The sequence below is a fragment of the Pelodiscus sinensis genome, chromosome 29 (assembly GCF_052426305.1).
Source record: "Pelodiscus sinensis isolate ZL-2025 chromosome 29, ASM5242630v1, whole genome shotgun sequence".
Lineage (NCBI taxonomy): Eukaryota > Metazoa > Chordata > Testudines > Trionychidae > Pelodiscus > Pelodiscus sinensis.
In genome coordinates, this window is record NC_143080.1 from 14913467 (window position 1) to 14938948 (window position 25482).

At 47.6% G+C, this 25482-nt stretch overlaps 1 protein-coding gene across 3 annotated transcripts in view; it reads left to right on the forward strand.

The window, feature by feature from the left end:
* The window catches only part of MYO1D (myosin ID), a 300747-nt gene that overhangs the window by 160932 nt on the left and 114333 nt on the right, over positions 1–25482 (forward strand). For all 3 annotated transcript variants that reach the window (XM_075911435.2, XM_075911436.2, XM_075911434.2), the window contains exons 17-19: positions 15494–15717; positions 18650–18794; positions 19454–19558. In XM_075911435.2, coding sequence (XP_075767550.2) covers positions 15494–15717; positions 18650–18794; positions 19454–19558 — 474 coding nt within the window. The remainder of the gene's footprint in view (positions 1–15493; positions 15718–18649; positions 18795–19453; positions 19559–25482) is intronic.

A 25482-nucleotide genomic window follows, 5' to 3' on the forward strand; every position in this document is an offset into this window, starting at 1 on the left:
CAGATTTTCAAAGACTGGAGCGCCTATCCAGGCAAACTAAAGTTTGGAGAAGAATGGAGGTGGGGAGTTCACGTTTTTTGCTCTGTTGTTTTTCCATATTTTTGTATAATGCCTAAGTAAACTCACAAGTTAAGCTCCACCAGAATGCAGGAGAACCATAATTTGCTTTGGTCATAAATATGGACTCCGACTATGTAGATACAGAACGCGCTTGCCTGGAGGATTTCAGTACAAAGTAGATACAACACTGCAATAAAAGCTTGTTAAAGTGTCGGGTTGGCATGAGAGGGAGGCCAAGGCATAGAGGAAGGTTTCTTGTGTACCTGCTTTCTCCCTGTACTAAGGATCATGTCACAAGTGTTTTGCTTTGAAGAAAGCCAATCTGAGCTTTTACTCACTAATTCATTTTTTGATTATCTCTCTGGGTGTTAGAGCAAAGCTGACTGAGTCTGAATAGTGTTTTGCACTGCAGTGTTTTAACCTACCTGGGTTTCAGTAAAGCATTAGGTACAGTTCCATGTTGGAAAAATTAACCAGTTCCTTATGCATCTGTCAAATGGGAAACTACTGAGTCATACTGAACTGTCAGGATGGAGAGAGGTTACTTGAGGAGTTCCTCAGAGACCAGTCTTGGGGCCAATCCTGTTTAACACTTTTATTAATGATTTTGGCACAAAAAGGGGCACGGGCTAATAAAATTTGCAGGTGACACAAAGTTGGGAGGCTTTGCCAATATGGAGGAGGACCAGGATATCATGCCAGAAGAGCTGGGTGACCTTGTAAACTGGAATAGAAATGGGATGAAATGTAATTGTGCAAAGTGCAATGTCATGCATTTAGGGGCTAATCAGAATTTGTGATGTTCTGGTCTCCTGTTTAAGAAAGGTGAATTCAGACTGGAACAGGTACAGAGACCGGTGATCCAGGGAATGGAAAACCTACATTATGAGAGGAGACTCAAAGACCTTGGCTTCTTTTGCCTAACCAAAGGAAGGTCAAGGCAAGAGCGGATTGATTTCTGCGTACATCAGAGGGATAAGTAGCAGGGCGGAAGAGGAGTTATTTAAGGTGATTTCTGCGTACATCAGAGGGATAAGTAGCAGGGCAGAAGAGGAGTTATTTAAGGTGATTTCTGCGTACATCAGAGGGATAAGTAGCAGGGCGGAAGAGGAGTTACTTAAGGTGAGCCCCAGTGTGGACACATGAAGAAATGGATATAAACTGGCTATCAACAAGTTTAGATTTGAAATTAGACCCCGGTTTCTAACTATCAGAAGAATGAAGTGTAGAACAGCCTTTAAGGGGAAAGTTGGGGGCAAAAATTCCTAACTGTGTTAAGTTTATGGGGGGGTTGGCATGATGAGAGAGTCTACAAAATGCAACTGCTAACATCAGATCTCTCCAGCCATCAATGATGAGAACTAGATGGGGAGGGCTCTGAGGTACTACAGAGAATGATTTCTCAGGTGTCAGGCAGATGAGTCTTGCCCGCATGCTCAGTGGCTAACTGATCACCATATTTGTAGTCATGAAGGAATTTCCCCTGAGATCAGATTGGCAGAGACCCTGGGTTTTTTCACCTGCCTTGCCTGTGTGGGGCACGGGTCACTTGTAGGTTTAAATTATTGTGAATGGAGAATTCTCTGTAACTTGAAGATTTTAAATCATGAGGACTTCTGGCTGGTTACTGGTGTCTTACAGGAGTGGGTGGGTGAGGTTCTGTGGCCTGTGATGTGTGGAAGTCAGACAAGATCACATTGGTTCCTTGTGGTCTTAAAGTCTGGATCTTTGCTTTGGAATGAGGAATTATGGGGGGACAGTAGAGATCATGTAGTGCGTGGGCTGTGAATCTCAAGTCTCAGACAGCATGAGGTACTTGTTGGTAGGAAGCACTGAGCATCCTCAAGTGACTTGCAGATACGTAGGTTGATGTGTTGTCACGCTACCCCCTGGTGCTGAGTGTGCATAAGCTGGCTGCTGAACAAGAAAAGTGTGCCTGCAAAGCCAAATCTCTCTGTGTGTCTGGTGTTAAAGCCCATTTTTATGGAGTAGGCTGCTGCTGCTTCTACTCGATTGCCATGACATTTGCTAGTATTTAGAGCTCTGGCATAAGTGTTGCAAACTCCCCTTAAGCAGCTCCACTGCTCCCCAAAATTAATCAGAGGTATAGTCATGTAAAAATGCTGTCCTGCTCACTAAGAGTAGCTTTTCTCTCATCTTGACCCTTGCTGACAGTACTGCGGAGAAGCTATAGGTTTGCCAATTTAAAGGTCTTTAGTAGGGGTGAATTCTTGTAGACTTGACTCAGGGACGTGTTCTCCATTGATAGTTGTCTGTGAGTACAACCCTGGGATGTGCCTCATCTGGGGCGTAATTAGATTAGGAAGGCTGCTGCTTGTTACCGCTTTGTGGTACTGCTTGCTGTGAAGTCAGCCTTTGCAGTGATGCAGCCTCCAGGCAACAGCAAGGGTAGGCCATTCCGTTTTTTCTTCACATCCCATGGATATGACTGATTACAATTAATACAGCAAACAAAACTCTGACATCCATATACTAAGGCTGGAAAGCTGTACTCGAGCCATCTAATTTTAATAATTTAATATAAAATTGAGAAATACTAATAAGAATACAAGTGATGTTGTTTGAAACCTTTGTAGCCTTCACAAATGGCATTGTCAAATCCCTGTGCTGCATAGACAGTGTTCCTTAGATTTGCATGTCCTTTTATAATGTTCAGAAAGCTTTCTAGGTGAGTCCTTTGTTCTTAATTTCTGCTCCCTCCTTATTTCTCAGGAGGATAAGAAGTTGATAGTAGAATTGTGCTTAGTTTTTCTTTATCGTATATTTTATATCTTTAATTCCCAAGTGTTCCATGCAAAAGACACACATTCCCTTTCAGCAAGGTCACTCCCACCAATACACAAAATACACAGCCAGGTAGGGCACCACAGATTTTCGGGCACCAAATTGCTCTAGCTTCCATGGTGCCCTATGCAGTTGTGTATGGGGCACCAGCTCCACTGGCCAGCCCCCTCCCCCATCTGGAAGGGGTGGGGGAAAGGGGGCTGTGCTTAGTGGGATCATCTTGGGGGAGTGCAGGGCCTGAGACAGGCCCCCCCACACACACACTCCTTCCACCACCCCACCTCTTCCTGCTGCTCCTCTGCCATGCTCCCATTCCACACACACACCCCAAGCCTCCTCCTCGGATCACTGTGACTCTGGCATTAGTGGAGTGCCTGGCATCGGCAGCAGGGGTCGGGCCTGGCCACGCGCTTACTGGCAGCAGCAGGAAGTGGAGTGATCCAGCCCACTCTGCTGCCTCCCAGCTGCACTGCTCCACCTCCTACTGCTGCTGGTGAATGTGGGGGCATGCCCATTCCCTGCTGTTCCCCCACAATTTCTGCCCCGCAGCCCTGAGTGCAGCCCCCTCTTTCCTCCCTGCGTGCAGGTGCCAACCCCCTCCGCCATAAGCCGAGTGTTACTACATTTCAAAAAAATACTGGACACGCTTGATCTCAGATGGGATGGGGGGTGGGCGGCTGGGAGGGGATTGGCGGGGAAGCGGGGCTGGCCGGGTGGGAACCGGCCAGCGGGGACCAGGGCTGGTTGGGGGGAGCAGGGTTGGCTGGGGGAGATCGTGGGGGGGGGGGGGAAGGGAAACCGGCTGGTGGGAAGCAGGGCTGGCCGGGAGGGAGAGGGGAACCGGCTGGCGGGGCTGGCCCAGGCACGTGCAGATCCCGGGGTGCTGCCCGTCCCACTCAGTCCCGGTGCAGTACACAGGCGAGTCCAGCCCCGGCCCCCTGTTCTCTACGGTGTAGTTGAGTACTGCCTCGCTGGTAGACATGCTCATGCAGTGTGAGCGTGAGTGTGTCTACCAGCCAGGCAGTGCGCAGCTATGTTCTGATACTCATGCTATTAAAACTTACTGAGAAAATACCGGACATTTATGTGTCTGGGGCATTCTCATTTTGTTTCCTGGACAGAAAGCTCAAATACCAGACGGTCTGGTTTTGAACCAGGCACCTGGCAACCATACATAAGCCTCTTCCTTCTGTGGGGGGGGCTGCACAGGGCACCAGAACTAGTAGGGAGGCCTGCATTTCAGTATTAAGTTGTCTGTTTCCTCCTTTGGCCTGCCCAAGTATGTCCCCTTTGTTCAGTCTGCATTTAAATGTCTGTCATGAGCAAGAGGCTTTCTGCGCCTCCTTTATTAGAGGGAGGATGATACAAATTCATCTGTTGTAAGTTACGCAGATCCGTGGATTTCCATCTACTTCCAATTCTGTCAAATGTTAGGCTGTTTCTCAGTCTGATGTGGTGTAATCAGTAGACATAATGGAGCTCAAGGCAGAACTCCAAACTGACTCATATCTAAGGTGATCTCCTGGTCCTGCAAAGTCAATTGCAGTTTTTCTTTTGCTTTCAAAGGGGCCAGGATTTCACCATAGAACTCTTGATATTACTACCCCAAGGAAATACGGTTAACAATGAACTTTGCTTGAATTTGAAAGGGCTCTATATATTAAAAAAAATCTGCCTAATAGCAGGACTGTTTCATTTGCTTTGTGTTCCTGTAGATTACATATATAGTACATCAACAAGTTGACTATAACAATTGAAAATATTGACAAGGGCTCTTATGAATAGCATACTTTGCTCATATGTTGTCCAGTGTTTAAAACCAGACATCCCCTAACTGGGCTCGTATGCTCCTGAGTGGATTTGAGGGGAAGGACAGTGCTGCTTTTTACAATCTCTCAACCTAAAGGTGTCATTATTTGGAGTGGACAGATTGTCACCAAGGTGTGGGGGACTCCTTGGGCCCAGCACTCCCATCCGCAGCCAGATGTGACTCCCAGTCAGCAGGGAGAACAGAAGGTTTATTAGTTGACAGGTGCACGGATTTGTCAGCACAGGAATCAGGAGCAGTTAGTACAATTCGTATTTTGGGGAGGGTTCCCAGAGCTATGGCCTGGCTCTGGTCTTGCACCCCAAACCAGTCCAGACTGCCCCATTCCTAATAGCCTCACCTCCCCCAAATGCTCCTCCTCTGGCCTTGGTTCTGCTTCCCAGGCAAAAAGTGTCACTTGGTTGCACCACCTCCTGGGTGAGGTTACAGCGCCATTGTGCACGGGAGGCCAGCACACCTGAAATTCCCACCACCATCTAGGGATTGGAACAGTGCCCAGGGAAGCTGAGGCGCACACACACAGGGTTACTATAGCATAGTAGAACTCACATGCTACATAACAAGGTGAATACAATCCCAGTTTGTGTATCAGACATGTGTAAACCCCAAGGAGACAATTCTCACCTTTACATATCTTGACTTGTAACTAAGCTTTCTGACTTACAAGATTTTATCAGAAGGGCTTTTTCCATATTAGCCACTTTTATTTTCCAGGTTTGGTTCTTATACACAGTATAGCTCAGTCTGCACTCCAGTTCTCTCTGGACTTTACAAGGGAATTCATTTACCATAAGGTTCATTTTGAAGGCATGCTGCCAAAATGCACCTATTAGACAAATCTGTTTACTCCGCATTCTCTAGAACTGTCTGACTTGCAACCCCAGATTCCTTGTTTTAAGTTTGACAAGCCTGGGAGTTTCCCTTCTGGTCTAACCTAGAAGATACATGAAAGATTTACAGTTGCCTCATAAGAGCAAGGATTGAAGCAGTATAGATACAGCATCTATAAAATAAGCCTGTGACAATTGGTGCATCACTAGAATTTTTCTCTAATGCCACCTAATCTCTAATGCAGAGATTTCCGTGAGACTGCATGCTCATGTGATTTGGGATTAGGGAGCCAAAATCCCATTTCATTAGTTAACTGGTTAAACATTAAGTTTAATTGGTTAACCGAATAAACTGAGGCAAGCAGGGCAGAGGCTGCTCTAGCCCTGCTGTGCTGGAGTGCCTCCCCCAACCCCCACCCACCTGTTGCCTCTCTGCTGCTGCAGCTGGTTTTGTGCGCGCCTCCCCCCATCATGCCATGGCAGGAAGCTGCTCTGAGTTCCCCCCTCCCACAGTAGGCCCCGTGGGGCTAGAGCGGCCTCCTGCCCACGGTGCGTGGGGGGCTGCTCCAGTTGCCACCAGTTATGCATTAGCATCCCGACTTGGGATGTGACCAAATTGCACTAAACTGGAAATCTAATCAAATGGATTGGGCTGTACCTTAAAACTGTTTGGGTTTGCTCTGCTTTAGTGTGTGTCTGTAGATTATCAGTAGTAATTATGTTCCAGGGGTTAAGAACATTTTTTGAAATTAGATTAATGATTTTTATTTTGCGGTAGCATTTAAATAAAAAGCAGGGTTGCTTTTGTACTTACTGTTAGGCTGCATGTATCCAATAGTGAAGGCAGCCTTGGAAAAGATTAGTGTGTTTTCAAGATGGTCCCTTAAGGCTTATTTTCTCTGTGTCTAACTGCTTTACCTCATTTTAATGGTCGCTTAGATACTGAAATGTATTTTTTCCTCCTATGTTTTATAAGAATGAATGTGTATGAGAGCAAGAATGAGGCACTGTCTGGATCAAAAGACTGCTAATAGTATAGAACCTTCCACCTCTAGGTCACCAGTTCAGATCCAGCCTGGGTCAGACTTAATGCTGTTGCTCTTGGAGGGATATCGGGTACTTGATTATTTTAAGTGTTAACTATGTGCTCACTGTGGCACAAAACAGCCAAAGAAAGTCAAAGGGACCCCAGGAGTTTGCCAAATAAAGGAGAAAGCAGAGAAAAGAATAATATGGGGGTTAATTATAGATGGGGCTGGTAGCTCTCACACTTCCCTCTACAAGCTTGTGATTTCAGTTGTAGATTGCCACACATTAACAGTCATGCCAGATGTCTGGTTAGGGTTGAATTGTTTTGGAAAGTTTCCACCAAATTGGCGTAGCTGTTTGAGACTGCGGCTCTGTCTACAGTAGCACTTTTGTCAGTCAGAGATGTGACAGAGGCCGGGGGAGGGGAGGGAGGGAGGAGCGACTAGTTGAGGGATTATGTTTTCCAGGATGCGTTACTTTACATATGTCAGTATTGAATTGTATCTGCCATTTTGCTGCCTGCTTACTGAGGTTTTGTGAGAGCCTTTTGTAACTCTTCACTTTCTGCTTTGTAGTGAACTGTCCCAAGTGACTTCGTATCATCTGCCAGTTGTGTCCCTTCGCTCTTCCCTTTTTTCCAGATGATTTATGAATACGTTGAGCAGCCCTGTTCCAGGACAGATTGTTGGGGGACCCCACTAGCTACCTCTCTCCATTCCCACCCTTTGCTTCCTGTCTTTTAGCCAGCTACTGATCTGTGAGGGCACCTTCCCTTGTATCCCAGGGCTGCCTATTCTGCTTAAGCCTTTGGTAAGGGACCCTCTCAAAGGGTTTCTGAAAGTCCAGGTGCACTATATCCACTGGATCACCCTTGCCCACGTGTTAGTTGATCCTCCTTTGAAGAACTACCGTACAGCGGTGTTCAGACTTTGCAGACTGCTGCAGCCCTTTCAGGAATTGGACACATCTCGGGTACTCTGTTGCTCCCACTTAAACTACTTGCTTACAAAAATGTCACAGCAGACTTACTGAAAATGTTCTTCCTTTCTCATTTATAACATATAATTATAAAATAAATATTATACTTCCATTTCAGTGTTACAGTGCAGAGAGCAGTATTTTGTACTGATTTCACTAAGCACTTTTTATGTAGCCTCTTGTAAAACTAGGGAAATATCTACATGAGATGATGTACTCCCTGGAAGACCTATTCATATGCACAGGAGAACATAACCCCTTGAGAACCACCGCGTTAATAGATTTGTAAACAGAAATCATGTCTCACCAAAGCACTGTTGACTCTTCTCCAGCAAATTGTGTTCATCTATGGCCTGATATACCCTAAACAGTTAGGTCAATGTAAGGCCTGCTTGTGAATATGTCCATACTTAAACTATGGACCTCCACGGTAAGCATCCCTCCACCCCATAGGAACACACATCCCCACACAGCATAGAGCCACTATTGATGTGCAGAGGTTGGTGGAGTGTAGACATTGCACTACTTATGTGAACTCTAATTCTCTTCCGGCAGCTGCCCCACAATGTTCCACGCTGACCGACCTGGTCATCAGTGAGCTCTGCTGCCCAGGGATCATGGAGACGAGAAGCCCGCCCTCCCCTCTAAAGCCCTGCACGTTTGTGAAACTCCTTGTCGTGGTGCTCAGCTTGGTGAGCGTACCTAGCAGCTCTCTCAAGAGGATTTAAGGGATACACATTTGTCCATAATCTGTTCCATGTGGCCATCCTAATCTAACCCTAACGGGGACTGAAAAGCAGATAGCAATTCTACCTCGCTTGGCTGTACCACTGTCTTTTTTAGCACAGGCATCATTAATGAAGAGTCAATAGAGGTCTCCTGCTACTTTGGGAGGCCATCCCTGTAACTGAAAAGTTCTCTAAAATCATATCTGGGATTCCTTCCCCTGCATCACGCTTGCCCATGCCAAACTGACAGGATTATGGAGGAGTCAAAAACAGGTTCTAGCTTGCTGTGCAGCTGGGTCTCCTGCCTTTTATCCTCCTCCTCTTCATCGCTGTTCACAGCAGGAGTCTGTGACTCAGGCTCCTCATAGGCACTACGGGATAGGTGTCTCCACCTAGTACAGATTGCAGCTTTTCAAAAGAAAAGTGGCAGGTCTCTGGTTCAGCAGCAGATGTGCTGCAGGAAGTGATCTAGGGGACGCAGTAGACCACAAGCTAAATAGGAGTCAACAGTGTGATGCTGTTGTACAAAAAGCAAACATGATTCTGGGCTGCGTTAACAGGAGTGTTGTGAGCAAGACATGAGAAGTCATTCTACCCCTTTACTCTGCGCCAATTAGGCCTCAATTGGAGTATTGTGTCCAGTTCTAGGCACCACGTTTCAAGAAGGATATGAAGAAATTGGAGAAGTTCCAGAGAACAACAAAAAATATGATTAAAGGTCTAGAAGACATAACCTATAAAGGAAGACTGAAAGAACTGGGCTTTAGTGTGGAAAAGAGAAGACTGAGAGGGGAGATGATAGCTGTTTTCAAGTATCTAAAAGGCTGTCACAGGGAGGAAAATTGTTCTCCTTGGCCTCTGAGGACAGGACAAGAAGCAATGGGCTTAAACTGCAGCCAGGGAGGTTTAGGTTGGACGTTAGGAAAAACTTCCTGCCTGTCAGGGTGGTTAAAAACTGGCATAAATTGCCTAGGGAGACTGTGGAATCTCCATCCCTGGAAATATTTAAGAGCAGGTTAAACAGGCATCTGTCAGGGATGATCTAGACCAGTGTTTCTCAACTTTTTTTTATAAAGTACCCCTTTAAAAATAAATACATTATAAATACCCCCAGTACCTACAGTTTTCAGACACACAACTTTCTACCATTGTAACACATTTGTTTAAACAACTTAATCATAGCTGGGCGGGAGATGAAATTGTTGGGTGTAAAAAGTACAAAAAGAATAAAGCACTGTAAAACTTAAAACAAATTCAGTTTAAGCCCAATTTCAGTTGTTGACATACCCCCGCCCAGACTTCTGTCGAGTACCCCTAAGGGTACTCTTACCACTGGTTGAGAAACACTGGTCTAGACAGTGCTTGGTCCTGCCTTGGGGACAGGGGCTTGGACTTGATCTCTCAAGGTTCTGTTTGATTCGATTCTGCTACTAGAATTATGTAGCCAAGCTATTCCTACCTCTTTTTTTCCAACTCTCTGCAGATCATTTGCACGGTGCTGGTGCCATGATGGGTGCTGTGCACAAGCAATCCGGCGCAGAAGTGAGAATGTATTGGAGTGCAAGTGGAGTGAGTTAAGATGTGTTTTCAGTGGGGTCCTGTTCTTGGCTGTGCTATTTAACATTGGTATCAATAACCAAAAGGAAATCCTAAAATCATCACTAGGAAAGTTTGCAGATAATACAAAAATTGGAGGAGTGGTAAAGAGGACAGGATGCTGTCAGCATGATTGGGATCTCTTGTTAAGCTGGGTGTTTGTCTGAATATAGCTAAACATAAATGCACACATCTAGGACAAAAGAATTTAGGCCAGACTTCCACGATGTAGGACACTCTCCTGGGATGCAGTGACTCTTTGGGTAGAAAGCTGAACCCAGTGTGATGCTATGGCCAGTAGGGCTAATGGGATCCTTTGATGCATAAACAAGGGAATCTCAAGTAGAGTAGCGAGATTATTTTACCTCTGTCTGGCTCTCATTTGACTGTTGCTAGAGTCCTGTGTTCAGTTTTGGTGCCCACAGTTCCAGAATGATACATTGGACAGGGGTCAGAGAAGAGCCATGAGAGTGATTAAACGATTGGAAATCATGTCTTAGTGATTGCGCTCCTTGAGTCAATCCATTTAGCATAATAAAGAGAAGGTTAAGATTGGAGTTTATTGGTCCATAAGTATCTACATGTGTGACGGAGTGGCGCCCCGCCACCTCCGTTCGACTTTTAAAGTTCCCCGCTGTCGCTGCCGCACCGAGGTAACTGCGGTTTCAATCTCCCGTACTGACCGGGGAGATAAGGGGGTCCGGGCCCTCCCTCTCTCCCGGACCCCAGCCCAGGGCCCTAGGGTCAGGATCAATTTATCCTGCCCTGCTGGGGGGGGGTGCTGGCCCGCAACTCACCAGCACTCCGGCTCCTTGCCCTGCCCTGGGCTACTTCCTATCCCCCTCCCGCGGGTCTCTCTGCCTAACCCTCGGTGTCCCCTGCTCCCGCGCCCCCAGTCTCCAACTCGTCTGGGGTTGCCCGGGCCTCCCAGCGCCCACCGCCTCCTCTCCGCTCTGCTCTCTGCCTCCTCCCTGCCGGTGACAGCCGGCATTTTGAACTGCCCGCCTCCGGCGTGTGGGCGTGGTGACGTCCCACGCCACGTACCCAGGCTCCTTCTCCTTCCCCTCTCCCCAGCTTACGGCCAACGGGGAGTCCCTGGCGCCACCGCTCAGCTGAGCGGCGGTGACTGAGCACACGGCGCACGTCCCCCCCGGGAGATGAGTCACCCTGAAGACGGTCAGGGCGACCGCGGGTTTAGTGTGGGGCGGGCTCGCCTCCCAAGTGGGGGGCGGACCCGCTCCATCACAACATGGGAAACAGATATTTGACAATGGACTGAAGAGTCCAGTAGAGAAAGGTATAACATGAACAACGGCTGGAAATTGAAGCCAGACTAATTCAGACAGGAAATAAGACATACGTTTTTGACAGGGTGATTGACCAGTGGAACAAAGGGTGCAGTGGATTCTCCATCGCTGACAATTTTTAAATCAAGATTGAAATTTAAAAAAAAAATCTGCTCTAGGGATTATTTTGGGGAAGTTCTGTGGCCTGTTGTAGTGGATATCAGTCTGGATAATGACAATGGACCCTTACTGCCTTGAAATCTAGCAATCATATTTCTGGGGGCTTGGTTCATGAAAGGAAGGTCTTAGCGAGTGTGTAACAATATGTTTCCAGCCACCTGGAACATAATCCCCTCTGGTTATGCTGTCGGCCATAGTGTATAGTGTTGAATGCTTCCTTAAAAGGTTGACGTTATTAAGAGTTTAAAGCCTGGATTTTTTGCAGAAAGGCGTAGAGAATGGTCTCTGACATAGTGTACCCTAAGGACTGTCTTCCTCTCTGGGCTATGTTTGGTGGGCAAGTTGACTTACAATCAGCTAACAAAAAAAGCCGCAAATGCTAGGGAATAAGTAGAGAGAATTGTGTTGGCCTGGAAGTCATGGGCTTAGGCAGTGCTTTGTAGGAGGTCAGATTTCTCCTTAGTTCTTGGCATGCTAAAGGATGAGAACATTGCTATAGAGACAGCATGTTCTAATTCTTAAGGGATCAGCCTGTCTGTTTCAGGAAGACGTCTAGTCTCATGAGAGTGAGGTGTCCACCCTTAGTTGGAGACGTTTGATACTACACAAGAGCCTTGAGTTAAAAGGGGAAATGAGGAGAGGGTCATTCTGAGAAAATATTACTGTGCCTTTTAGGCCTCATGAGCTACAGTGTCTCTGTGTATTTTAGCTCTGCAGTGAAGAGCATCTGTAACTGGTTCTGCTCTGTCAGTTCTCCTGAATCTCCTAGTGCGTCTAGGAAGGTGATTAGTAAAGCTTGCAAGAGAGAACTTCTGCCACCAGCTTCAGACGACAAATAAATGCTGCATGGGAAATTACCATAGGTAATTAATCCTTGTGTAAATAAGAGGCTTGATGTGCATCTGTGGGTCTGTAGGGTGCATCTCAAGAATTAAATTATCTGAGTGAGCTGAGAAATGCTCCTTTCATGGGAGGAAGCTCATTTATCTTTCCAGCGTAACCCTGTGAGGAAACATACAAGCCTTCATCTTGGTACATGATACTAAAGTGGAAGTGCAGCTGCTTGCTGATTTCTCAGGAGTGCATGTTTGATGGAGGGCACTCAGATGAGAACATTAAAATTATCTGCCTACCAGGTATGAACAGTGCTACCCGCTCAGCTAGAGTGATGCATTTTTGAGCTACACAGAGCTTGTCTCTTTCACCAAAAGAAGTTGGTCCACTAAACAATGGACTTCTCACACCACCTCCTTCTTGAAAGCAATAGAGAGGTAGCTGTGTTAGTCTGATCTTGCTAAAGCAAAAAGGAAAAACTGTGTAGCACTTTAAAGACTAATAAGATGGTTTAATAGGTGATGAGCTTTCGTGGGCCAGACCCACAAAGCTCATCATCTATTAAACCATCTTGTTAGCAAACACTCTGGGGTTTGCCTTTTTATTTGCATGATGTGTCTGAAAGGAAGTCTGAAATGATACAATTTCTTCTGCTGTAGGGCTTTCTGTTGGAGTTTTGTGGTCCATTCTAGGACATATGCCATGGGGAATCCTGGGAGTGTTTTGAACTGGCAGACCAGAGGTCACCATATATATTGCTGTCATTCTTCCTTTCCTCCAGCTCTGTAATGCAGGGAGGTGGCACAGTATACTACTAAGGGTCAGGGGTTTGGTGTTATCACTCAAGCCAAAGATTTTCTTAATTCAGTAGAAGGGTGATGGCTGAAATCAATTATTCTTTTGCTCAATTTTTTTTATTTATTTTAGCTGATATGGAGCTAATATTCTGCTTCCCAAAAAGATAGAAATCAAAGCAGCTCTGGGATTAGTTAATTAGAAGGAAAGGAGCATAAGAATGGCCAAACTGTGTCATACCAAAAGTCCGTCCAGCTCAATGTCCGGTCTGCTGACAGTAGCCAAAGCCTGGTGCTCCAGAGGGAATGAGCAGAACAGGGAATCTTCAAGAGATCCCTCCCCTGTCATCCATTCTCAGCCTCTGACAAACAGTAAATTGCCATGAATTTATCTAGTTCTTTTTTTGAATCCTGTTAGTCTTGATCTTCACAACATCCACTGGCAAGGAGTTCCACAGGTTGACTGTGTTGCATGAAGAAATACTTCCTTTTGTTTGTTGTAAAACAGATACCTATTAATTTCATTTGGTTATGGGAAGGAGTAAATAACTCTTCTTGATTCACTTTCTCCCTACCAGTCATGATTTTATAGACCTCTGTCATATCCCCCTTAGTCTCCTCTTTTTTCCCAGTCTTTTTTTTATCTGTCTCCATACGGTAGCCATTCCAAACGCCTCACCATTTTGTTGCCCTTTTCTGAATTTTTTTCCAATGCTAAGATATCTCTTTTGAGATGAGACAACCACATCCATGGCAGTATTCAAGATGTGGACGTGCCATGGATTTATACTGAGGCAATAAGTGTATGTCTACACTACAAAGTTAATTGGAAATAACAGCAGTTATTTCTAATTAACTTTAATAGCATCTACACAGGCAAATCGCTATTTGGAAATAAATTCTAAATAGTGGAGCCCTTATTTTGAATTTGGTAAACCTCATTCTACAAGGAGTAATGCCAAATTCGAAATAATTCGAAATAGCTAAGTGCTGTGTAGACACTTAATTCGAAATAGGGGGCCTCCAGCCCTTTCCAGAGAGCCCTGGAGGAAATCTTACAATCAGGAAAACTTACTCTCCTCTCTCTCCCAGCCCTGGAGACATTAAAGGGGTAGACCCTGGCCACAGTGCCTGTGCCAGCTCCAAGCCTGCCAACCCAGAGTCAGCAGTGGCCACAAGGGCCCCTGACCCAGTGGCCCAAAACATGAGCCAGCAAGGCACTGGCAGCCAGCCCTCCACCGCTCCCCAGGAGCAGTCTGCCAGCTCCCAGGAGCCTGACAGGGGCTGGAGAAGACGGGCGCCTTCCCGGTCCAGGGTGGAGATCATGGACCTTATTCAGGTTGGGGGGGGATGCCCCAACTTCCATGATCTCAGCCCTAGACAGAGAAACACAGCCATCTTTGGCAGGATAGCTGCCAGCCTGGCCTCCAAAGGCCATATGCGAACCCAGACCCCCAAGATTCCCCTCCCCCTTCTTCCCCTTGCTTCCCCCTTCCAGCTCCCTCCTTCCAGGTTTCCCCCCATCCTCTCTCTTCCCCTCTCGCACCTCCTTTTCCCAGTCTCCACAGAGGTCCACCCCCCCCCCCCTCCAGTTTTGTTCAATAAACCCAGTTTCTATTTTTGAACATGTGTCTTTTATTTGATGTCAGGAAGGGGAGCTAGGGAGGGGTAAGTGGAAGGACGTGAGGGAGGAATGGGGCACAAGCCCCCGGTGGGGAGGACCGGGGAGGCTCTGATGGGTGGATGCTCTCCCTCAGGGCCTCCTGGATCCTGACAGCCTCCCGATGGACCCCCTGAATGGCAGCCTGCAGCAAGTGCAGCCGGTCTGATGGCAACGACTCCACAAGACGCACTGGTGTGCCCAGGGGCAGCTCTGGCTCCATGTAGCCGAGTGCTGTAGTGTCCCGAGTGTGGGCACTCAGGGCACTCCAAGACAGGACTGTTTTGCTGTCCCTCATGGAGGTAGACAAGCAAGCGGGGAACCCTGAGACCTGTCTGTCCGGGGTGGAGGTAGGGTCCCTTTAAGCACGGGGTTCAGTTAGTCTCAGGCAGCAGCCCCGCACACTATGTCCCAGTCTGATGCCCTGCCGGCACTGGTTCCGGCCAGCCTTAACTTTGGTCCGGGGTCCACTCAGTGTGGACATGGTATTTCGAAATACCAAGACGCTATTTTGAAATAGTTTCTGTGTATAGATGTGTTATTTTGAATTAGCTTAAGTTAATTTGAAATAGTGCTGTAGGGTAGACGTACCCTAAGATATTCTTGGGTCTTATCCCTTATCCCTTTTTTAATGATTCCCAACATTGTGTTTCCCTTTTTGACTGCTGCTACTGCACACTGGTTGGATGTTTTCAGAGAAGTATCCACAATGATGCCAAGATCTCTCCCTGGAGTGGTAATAGCTAATTTAGTCCTCCTCATTGCATATGTAAACTTGGTACTGTGTCTTCCAATATGCATTTCTTTGCATTTATCAACATTAAAATTCATTTGCCATGATTTCACTGCTTTCTATTAAAAATCTCAACCTCTCTTCTCCTCTAGGTCTGGAGGGGCACACTAGCCCGCCTTCGATATAAGAGGACAAGGGCTGCTCTCACCATAATCAAGTACTACCGCCGCTACAAGGTGAAGTCCTACATCCACGAGGTCACGCAGCGCTTCCGCAATGTGAAGTCCATGAAGGATTATGGCAAGCATGTGAAGTGGCCCCGCCCTCCAAAAGTGCTGCGCCAATTCGAAGAAAAACTGCAGGCAATTTATCACAGGTACAAAATGGGGAAGTAAGCGACTAATCGACCAAATAGGATCCCAAATGTAATTGAAGCTCAGAAGCATTACTCTAATACAAATAGTCAGGGCTCGACAAATGCGCTCGCCCATGGCGAGTAGATTTTATCAGCTGGTGAGTGCAGGGGCGGACTGGCCTGGTGGGCGGTTGTGACGGGCTGGCCAAAGCCCTCACTACGGGCGGCATGGCCCCATCTGGTCCACTGGCAGGGCGGAGGAGTTGAGCGCCGCCAGGAAAGAGGAAGCGCGGTGATTCTCAGCGCTGAGCTGCCTGTGTGCAGCTCCGGTGCAAGGAGGTGGGGTACAAGCCAGAGGGCGGGATGGCGGCAGACGCCAGGACGCTGGCGTGACATGGCCCTGTTGATTTTAAAGGGCCGCGGCAGCTCAGCTCTGGCTGCGTGGCCCCGGGAGCTAGCTGGCTGCAGCACAGCCAGGTCCCGCCCCGCTGGCTCCAGTCCTGCCATGGCCCCAACCCCCTCACTGGTGAGAGACTGCTCCCGGCCGACCACCTGGCTCGCTGTACCTGCCCCACGCCGCTTTGTCTCCGCGCTGCCCGTTCCCCCGTCACCTCTGCTCCCCTGTACCCCGGACTTCCCGCTCTCCCTCTTCCCTGCGACTTTCTGGCTCTGCGCCACCCTTGCACCCTGCCCCCCTCCGATCCCTGCCCCCCAGCTCTGTGCTACTCCTAGACCCCGATCCCTCTGCCCCTCCCGTTCCCCGTGTCCCATTCCCCGTGCCCCCCCCCCCCCCCCCACACACACACTGTTCCCTGCACCCTCTGGCTCTGTGCTGTCCCTGCACCCTGTTTCCCCTGTGGGTCGGGAGTGAGGGGTGCTTGTCCATAGGGAGGGGCTGGACAGGCCAGGGAAAAGGCTGCTGTGACCTAATAGTGAGTGAAAGGGGGAGTTCACTTGAAGCGCCTTTGCCTTTATGGAAAAAAACAAATGAAAATGCTATTTGCTATTTCTAGGGCTAAAATGCTGGGACAAAAATGAAAACAAACAAAAAAAAACCCATTGCAAAATGCAAACGTGTAAAAGACAACAAAATGGGGGGGGGGAGCAAAAATGCTTTGCTTGGGGCAGCAAAAAACCTAGAGCTGGTCCTGGGGGAGGGGAAGGGGCTGGGCTGGACTGGACTGTGGGGAGGGGAGGGGAAAAATATGGGGAAGGGGCTTCTGTGGAAGGGAGGGGGGGAGGTCAGGAGAAGAAGAAAGGGGCAGGCACCAAGAGACAGGGGGTGAAGAAGAGACAAATGCCAGGGGGCCAAGTGCAGACAATGAGGAAAAGGGCAGGAGGGGAGGTGTCAGTGAGAGGGGGACAGGGTGATGCTGGGAGAGGAGAGGGTAAGGGCACTGGGGGCTAGAGGGGGGATGGGGAGGTGCTGGGAGAAGGCTAGAAAGAAGGGGTGGGCATGAGGAAGGTGGGGATGGAGCAAGTCATGTGTGAGGGCACGGGCATGAGGGGAACGGAGGTAGAGGGTGGTGAGGGGGTGGGCATCAGGTGAAAAGAGAGCAAAGGAGGTAGGGGCAGTGAGGGAAGGGGGAGGCCCCAGGAGGGTGTAGGTGCCAGGGGATTCTGGGGGTGAAGCAGAAGGGCAGACACCTGCAGAGGAGGGACCAGCACCAGAGGAGAGCGGTAGGGCAGGTGTGTAGAGGGAGGTGTTAGAAGAGGGGATGAGGATCAGATCAGAGTGGGGCTACTGGAGGAGTGGGCACAGGAGGGAGAGAAGGGCTGGTGGAGGGGGGGCAGGTCTCAGGAAGTCTGAGGGCAGTGAGAACGGCAGGAGTCAGGACAGCAGGGGAAGGTGAGGGGTTGGGGGGCAGCAGGCGCCAGGGGAGCTGATGGAGCAAGGGGAGGAGACATGGCAGCAGAGAGAAAAGGTAGAGGCTTAGAAGATATTTATTAATAACTTGGGTGAAATTTATTAATAACATATTAGTAATTACTGTTCTTCTTATTAGGAATTTATGCTATTAAAAACACTTTTTGTGGGGAAGGGTGGCAAGTCCCTTTTTTGTCTGGCGAGTAGGGTTTTCCAGAATTTGTCAAGCCCTGCAAATAGTAAATAACACAGATAGTCAGAGTGGAGTAAGCTATGTTCCTGAATTCCAGTTGCTGTGTCAGTTCTGTTGTGGGGAAATGGGGTAGCTGGGTCAAGAATTTGGCTTGCAGAACCTTTATTACTGGTGATATGCCACTAGGCCAGCATGTTTCTTTCATGCCAGGACATGTTTATGGGACTGGCAGATGGGAAAACATCTTATTCTGCAATTGGAGACCGTACACATGGGATGCCATCTCTTACAAAAGAGTTATTACTTATTGCCACAATATAAGAACTAGGGGTCACCAAATGAAATTAATAGGCAGCAGGTTTAAAACAAACAAAAGGAAGTTTTTTGGCACTCAATGCACAGTCAACCTGTGGAACTCCTTGCCAGTGGATGTGGTGAAGGCTAGGACTTTAACAGGGTTCAAAAAAGAGCTTGATAGATTCATGGAGGTTAGGTCCATCAATGGCTGTTAGCCAGGATGGGTAGGAATGGTGTCCCTGGCCTCTGATTCTCTGGAGGTGGGTGACGGGAGGGATCGTGTGAGGATTGCCTGTTGTGTTCCCTCCCTCAGGGGCATCTTCTGTTGGCCACTGTCAGCAGCCAGGGTACTGGACTGGATGGATCGTTGGTCTGACTCAGTATGGCCGTTCTTATGTTCTTACAAAGTCCCTTGCTTGAAAAACGACTTGTCTTGTATAACGGCAGTTAGAAAGGTCTGTTTGCCCCAATCCTCCCAGTGTAAATCAGGCAGGGTCCAGATTTGTTTCCTTGTTAAGTTGTTGCGGGAAGCAGGACGTCTTATGGCGGGGGGGGGGCATAGAAACTTTGGAATTGATTAGAACTTCTTTTTGCAGATGGAGAGCAAACGTGCTTATCAAGAGCATCCCGCCAGAAGATCTGCCTCAGCTCAGGGCTAAGGTTGCAGCCATGGAATTGCTGAGAGGTCACAGAGCAGATATTGGACTAGAGAGAGCCTGGGAGGGAGACTATATTGCATTGGTGAGTGCTGTGGTGGAAGTGTTCAATCTTTAGTGAGTGGAGATGAATAGGGAACATTTACTTCCTTGGTTAGGCCTAAGGGAATCAAGAGAGGAGAGTTTGAAAACAGTGCGTGTTCTAAAAATTAAATGCATCCCAACTCCTCCACTGAGTAGTCTATAAATCATTTGAAAAATTTCCAACTTTTGCTATGCTAAGAACTGTGTTTTTGTACATGCTACACCTTGTTCTCGTTATTCTTGGGAGTACCAGTTGGTATAAAGATACCATTAATACCATCATTTGACTCTTCCAGTGACTGAGATAGGCAGTTAAGAATTTTTCTCTGCCTAGTCTTTCAGTTCATTATTTTCTAGCTGCAATTTTATTCTCATTTTGCATTTCCTGTCCTGCCAGGGCACAGTGGAAATCTACTGTGTCTTCTTCAATGGTAGCTCCAACTTACTACCTCGCTTCTTTTCCCCTTGAGCCCTTTCCCTAAAGGGTGTTTGAGAAAAGCATGTTGAACTCAGGATGCCTTTTTGCACCGCAAAGAAATGACTGATAAGGTCTGCTGAGAGAGTGTATTACAGGCATTCTGTCAGGCCCGGCTTGACAAAACATGGTTGCTCTGTTCGCTGATTAAGAAAAATTGCCTGCCTCTTTGTTTGCTTTTTCAGAAACCAGATAACCCTCAGAGCACAAGCTCTTTCATCTCTATTGCCAATGAGTTGAAGAGGAAGGACAAGTACATGAACGTGCTCTTCTCATGTCACGTCCGCAAGGTAAACTGAACGAGGGGTTAGAGGAGGAGGAGAGAAGTCTACAGAGCGTCCAGAGCTAGGCTGGGAATGGAAATGCACAGACTAATTTTCTTGTGGCTGAAGTGAAGTGTTCTGATGCTAAGAAAAGAGTTGAGTTCTGACCCGCTCTGTCATCTGATTTTTGTCCCTTTGGGGAGACTGATTTGGGAGTAGATGTTTTATCTTCTCTAATGTATCCGGTGGAGTTCAAAGCAGCAGCCCAAACAGAAGTGACATTATTGAAGGTTGCTTTCCTCTCAAGCTTACGGGTGTTGGGTAACCATTTTCCGAATTACTTTGTTGTGCGTAAAAATTAAAAAAGCTGAAAATGGCTGAATTGAAGGGTCCCAGTGAGGATTGAACCTGGTAATACTAGACCTAGAGCTCTCACCAGGCTTATAGCTGAAACAACAGCTACAGCAGACTAACGCGGCTGCATCTCTATCACTATTCTACAGGCTAATAGCTGTTCCTGTTGCTTTGCTCTCACTCACCAGCCGTTCTGGGCTTCAGAGTAATGCTTGGTGTGTGTGCTGAGTGGTGTGTTTGGATCGCGCTGTGTGTGTCCAGGGGGGTTGTGCTGAGAGATTGTTGATTTGTGTAGGTGACTGGCCAGTTAATCCACCATTGTTGTAGTTGTCCTTATACAGCCAATTAAATTGTTGCATGCAAATTAGGTGTGCAGTAAAGTGGTGATTTGTTACAACTTCAGATCTAATGGCCGAAGACTCTTCACGTTGCAGGGATACATGCTTTACTGTAGCTATACGCTGCGCAAGTGCGATTCATAAAATTAGGCTCACGGATGCCGGGAGGGGGAGAAACGGGCACTTGCCCAGGGGTCTGGGCAATTTAAAAGAGCCGGGGGGGGGTCCAGACACCGCTACTATCAGCGCACAGGGATTAAGGCAGGCTTCCTTCCTACCCTTGGAAGTATCTGGCCCCATCCCTGCAGCCCCTTGAGGCAGGAAGGAGGTCTTCGCGTGCTGCCCTGGGAGCTGCTAGGGGTGGTGCCTGCAGGCCGGGATGTGCAGGGAGAGCAGTCGCTCCTGTCTGGGAGTCATTGCCAGAGGGGAGTTCTTATTGCTTTCAGGAGCCCCCCAAGGCAAGTGCCACACTCCTCCCCAATCACCCCCTGAGCCCACTCCTCAATCCCGTGCCCAACAGGTGAGGGGGCATGGAGGGGAGCGAGTGGGGGCAAGGCCCTGGAGAAGGGACAGGACAGGCTTGTCTTCCGAGGCAGAGCAAGGGTCTTTAGCACCACGAGAGGGGAGGGAGAAGTTCCGTTTTGATGTTGCAAACCGATGAAAGAGAGCCTCTTGCCTCATTGCGGGGGGGAGAGGCTGCACCTTGTATAGGAGGCAGTGTGCTTTGCTTCCCAAGGGATCTTGCTGTCTGCAGGCAAGGAGGAAATCTGAAGACTTCACCTGCATCTTCGATGAACCCACCCGTGTGTGTGCCTGCTGTGTGATGTGATTAGCTGGATTTGTTTGTAGTATGTGCCAGCTCAGTTGTTTGGGGGTTCTCTGAGTCTTTGAACTTCCTTCTAGAGTCTTGTGGCAGAGAAGTCCTTTCCTCTTTTCCTTATGCAAAGGGCACTAAATGACCATTTTGCGCCTAGCTTTTATTTTTCTGATTGTGCTGAAAATAAAGAAATAGGAATATTGTAATTTTGGGAAAGGGTTTTCCTCTACTGTGTTCAGGTGAATATGGGATTTAGAGTATAATCTCTGATCCCATTGCTACTGAAAATTGCTATTTTTTTAATGTTTGTGCTGCTTTACAATGTGTGGGTTAGTGTAATAGGACTAACTTCTTTACTAGGAGTTTTCAGCTACAATAGTGGAATTAAACTTTTTTTGCTTTTTTATCTTTTTAACTATAAAAGTACCATATAAATATTTCGGACAATGATTTTGAGTAGAAGGAGAATGAATATTAGTGGTGACACTTTTGCAGTATGTTTGTGCATTGGTGGGGGTTTTGCAGAATATAATTTTCCTCACAGTTATGCAATTTTTAAGCTTTTCGATTTCTCCCCCCCCCCCACACTTTTTTTCCACACACACTCTCCTGATTCAACTTTCGGCAACAATTTAACATATAAGAACAGAAATTTGTACCTCCTTCTATTTAGTTATTACAGGCAGGCAAAGAGACATTTAAAAACTCAAATGAATAGGATAACTTTTGAAATATTTATGAAGGGACAGGTTCCTTTTGGTTGTGGTATGTGAAAAGAATCCATAGGAGTAAACACATAGACCTGTTGACTCTTCATTCCTACCACTAAGTTCCTGATGCCACAAATTTTAAAGGATGGCTGTTTTTCGGTTAACTTGAGAGACTGATCACTTCAATAATATTTAATGCAGTCCTAGAAATGCAGGGAGACAGAGTAGCCAAAGACACTGCTGTTGCCTATCTGAATGCAAATGCATTACCTTCACCCAGAAGCTGACAGTTGTTGCAATGTGTCAGTGATGGAGAAAACTGCCACTTACTAAGTACAGTAAACTTCCGATAATCCGGCTCCTTTAGGACCCAGGGGGTGCTGGATTATCAGATATGCCGGACAATCGGAAAGGGGCTCTATGAGGGGTCTGGGGTGGGGGGGATGCCATCCCAGACCCCTCATAGCCTCCCCTTCCGATAGTCCGGCTCTGCCCCAGGCGTTCCTGATTCAGCTGCTGCTGAAACTGACCAGCAGCGGCTGAATCAGGAACGCCTGGGGCAGAGCAGCTGGAGTGCTGCCGGGTTGGTCTGGTAGCGCCGACCCTTGGCGTGGCGAGACCAACCCGGCAGCACCCCAGCTGCTCTTGGGGATGACTGGGGCAGAGCAGCTGGGGTGCTGCTGGGTTGGTCCCGCAGCGCCACTCCTCGGCGCTACTGGACCAATCCGGCACCACCCCAGCTGCTCTGCCCCAGGGGTCCCCAAGTCAGCCACTGCTGATACTGATCAGCGGCTGACCCCAGGAAGCCCAAGGCAGAACTGCTCTGCTCTGGGCTTCCTGGAGTCAGCCGCTGATCAGTTTCAACAGCAGCTGAATCTGGACGCCTGGGACACAGAGCAGCTGGGGGGCTGCCGGGTTGGTCCCCGCAGCGCCGCACCTCGGTGCTGCGGGGACCAACCCGGCAGCCCCCCCAGCTGCTCTACCCCAAGTGTCCCCAAGTCAGCTGCTGCTGAAACTGATCAGTGGCTAATTCCAGGAAGCCCGGGGCAGAGCAGCTCTGCCTCGGGTTTCCTGGAGTCAGCCGCTGGTCAGTTTCAGCAGCGGCTGAATTGGGGACAGCTGGGGTGCTGCTGGGTTGGTCCCGTAGCCCTGAGGGGCAGCGCTAGGGGACCTACCCAGCAGCACTCCAGCTGCTCTGCCTCTGGCTTCCCCGATTCAGCCTCTGGTCAGTTTTAGCAGCGGCTGAATCGGGGAAGCTGGGGGCAGAGCAGCTCCAATGGTCTGGCTGCCCGGAGCACTTCCGGGTTCCTGACGGTGCCAGACCATCAGATGCCGGACCATCGGAGTTTCACTGTACTTGAAAGCAACCCCAAGCTGTCACTGTAATTAGTTGAGGGAAGCATGGATTTACAGAAATGAAGTACTCGGATTCCACTTCATAGTTTTAATAGTTTCAGTGACTTTTTGGTCATTTTTTGAAGGTTAAATTGTTGAAGACTTAATTTAATGGGGTTTAGGTCAGACTTTATTCTCCATGCAGAGGGTCAGTTGAGAAATGTTGTGTTAGAATTCTTGAAACTATCAGCAGTGAAAGCCCATGGGTGGAAGAATTTCTATAAAGTCCTAGGGTTACATTCTCAGAGCCCAGCAAATCTGTGGATATCTGCTTGATTTCTGCAGAATGTCTCTGCGGGTCACAGACGGGGTGTAGATTGAAATTTTGTATCTGTGCAGGGCTCCGCACGCTCTCTCATATCCTTGTCCCCATTCTTGAGGCTCTGTCAGACATGGGCAAAGTCACCTAGTTGACAAGTGCAGGCACTCTAGTAGGAGTCTGTAGCCCTACACTGCACCTGGGAGCGTGCCCCCTGGCCTGGGTAAACACTCATGGGAGCTCAGCTGGACCAAGTGTGCTGTGAAGATCCACCTGGATGATGAAGTAGTAGCAGAGGCTTAGGGTAGTCACCTGCTACTGTACCTAAGGGAGTATACGAATTCTAGCTTGGATGGCGACCCTAAGCCTCTGCTGGCGCTGCAGTGTCCTCACTGCTATTGTTTGCACTAGCCTGAGCCAATCAGCATGAGTGGTCCTTGGCGAGGAGGCAGGCTCTCAGCTGCTGTGCAGACACAGCCAGAGACACTTCCTGCAGGTTGAACCAGCACAGAAGTTTGACCACAGATGAGACAAAACTGTTAATAGCAAAGTTTCGGAAAGTGTGATTGAAACTCGGCTCTCAGGCTGTCATGGTTCTGTTGAATACAGACTTGCCCTGCCTGTGCCGTTACTGACAGCGTGACAGTGTGCAAACGAGGCTTCATTCATGCTTTTAAAATTGTACTGATAACAGCTTTGCCCCATCTATTTTAGGGCTCTAACTGTGATTAAAACTGGTTGGGAATTTGGTGGAGCAGAAGTGTTGCTTCCTAATGGCAAAACTGTTATTAATATGAGGCTTCTCTATCTAAGGGAACAAGCTGGGAATTGAATCAAAGTGCAGATCGCTTTTACTGGATCTTAGGCTTCCTTTTCGCAGTAAAAGTTACCCAGACTTCAGTTGTCTAGGGGTCTGGGATGTGAATAATTGTAAAATGTTCATTCTGAAAGCAGTGCTAGGTGGGTATAATGGTTTTAACACCTTTGTTTCTCTGGTGATAAAAAGTTCCTGCTGACAATGTTTTTTGTGTGTTCATTCACTTAAAGGAACCAACAGCAGTTTTCATTTCTGCCTAACTTGTCTAATTTGTAAATTGAAAGTTAAATTTAAGAAGTTGTGCAGTGGACTAGCTAAGAAACCCCTCAGCTGGAAATGTGAAATGGATTCTTAGTTGTCTTGATGGGCACTACTTCTGCCTCATTGAATAATAAAGAGGAATCCATCAATTGGAGGTTGCCTTCCTGTTGTTTGGATCCAGGACCTCATTCTTCAAAGTTTTTAATTTCTTATTGATGTTATGGAATTCCCATGAATATAATTCTGCCTCTCCCATCTCAGTAAATGCCAATCCTGGAGAATGAACCCATAGCAGGAGCTCTTAATATATGAATTACTTGCTAGCAATGCCAATTGTCTTTACCACACTGTAGCTTTTTTATTTCTCATTGCAAACCATCACAGCTACTTCCATGAAGAAGGTTGGGAAATACTTTTCCCAAACAACATGTCCAGGGAATATTTTCATCTAACTGTAACAGTGTGAGAGGGAGCCAGTCCCATAGAGAATGAGTAAGAAGGGAAGCAGAGGAAGACAAATCATGTTTTTAAAAAGCAGCATTTCCACAGCAGGCTCCATTTGTAATCAAGTCCATGAGAAGTGAGTCAGGAAGCAGCATTTTGATCATGTTATTATGTAGACTGGGATAATCCCTGGGATTTTTTCCCACTCCATGTAGCACTTTGATTCCTGTGTGTGTTTGTCCAGGTTAGAGTTACCAGGTTTATGATCAATAGTGCTGTCTTAAGCCCACAGAAGTGATTATTTTATGGAAGTATGTTTGATGTGACTTTTAACTTGAACAGCTGCACTTGATAATTAAATAATGTTCTTGCATCTGTTGGTGTTTTTTTCCTTTCTTGCCAGAACATGAACTGTTGAAAGGTCACCTTAGACTAATCCCTTAAACCTTTTAGGACTCAATAGGGCTAGATTTCAGAGTCCAAGATTTCTGTTTGCAACAGTGACATTTCCTGCTTCCCTCACTCTGAGAATTCAGCCTCCAAAATTATTAAATTA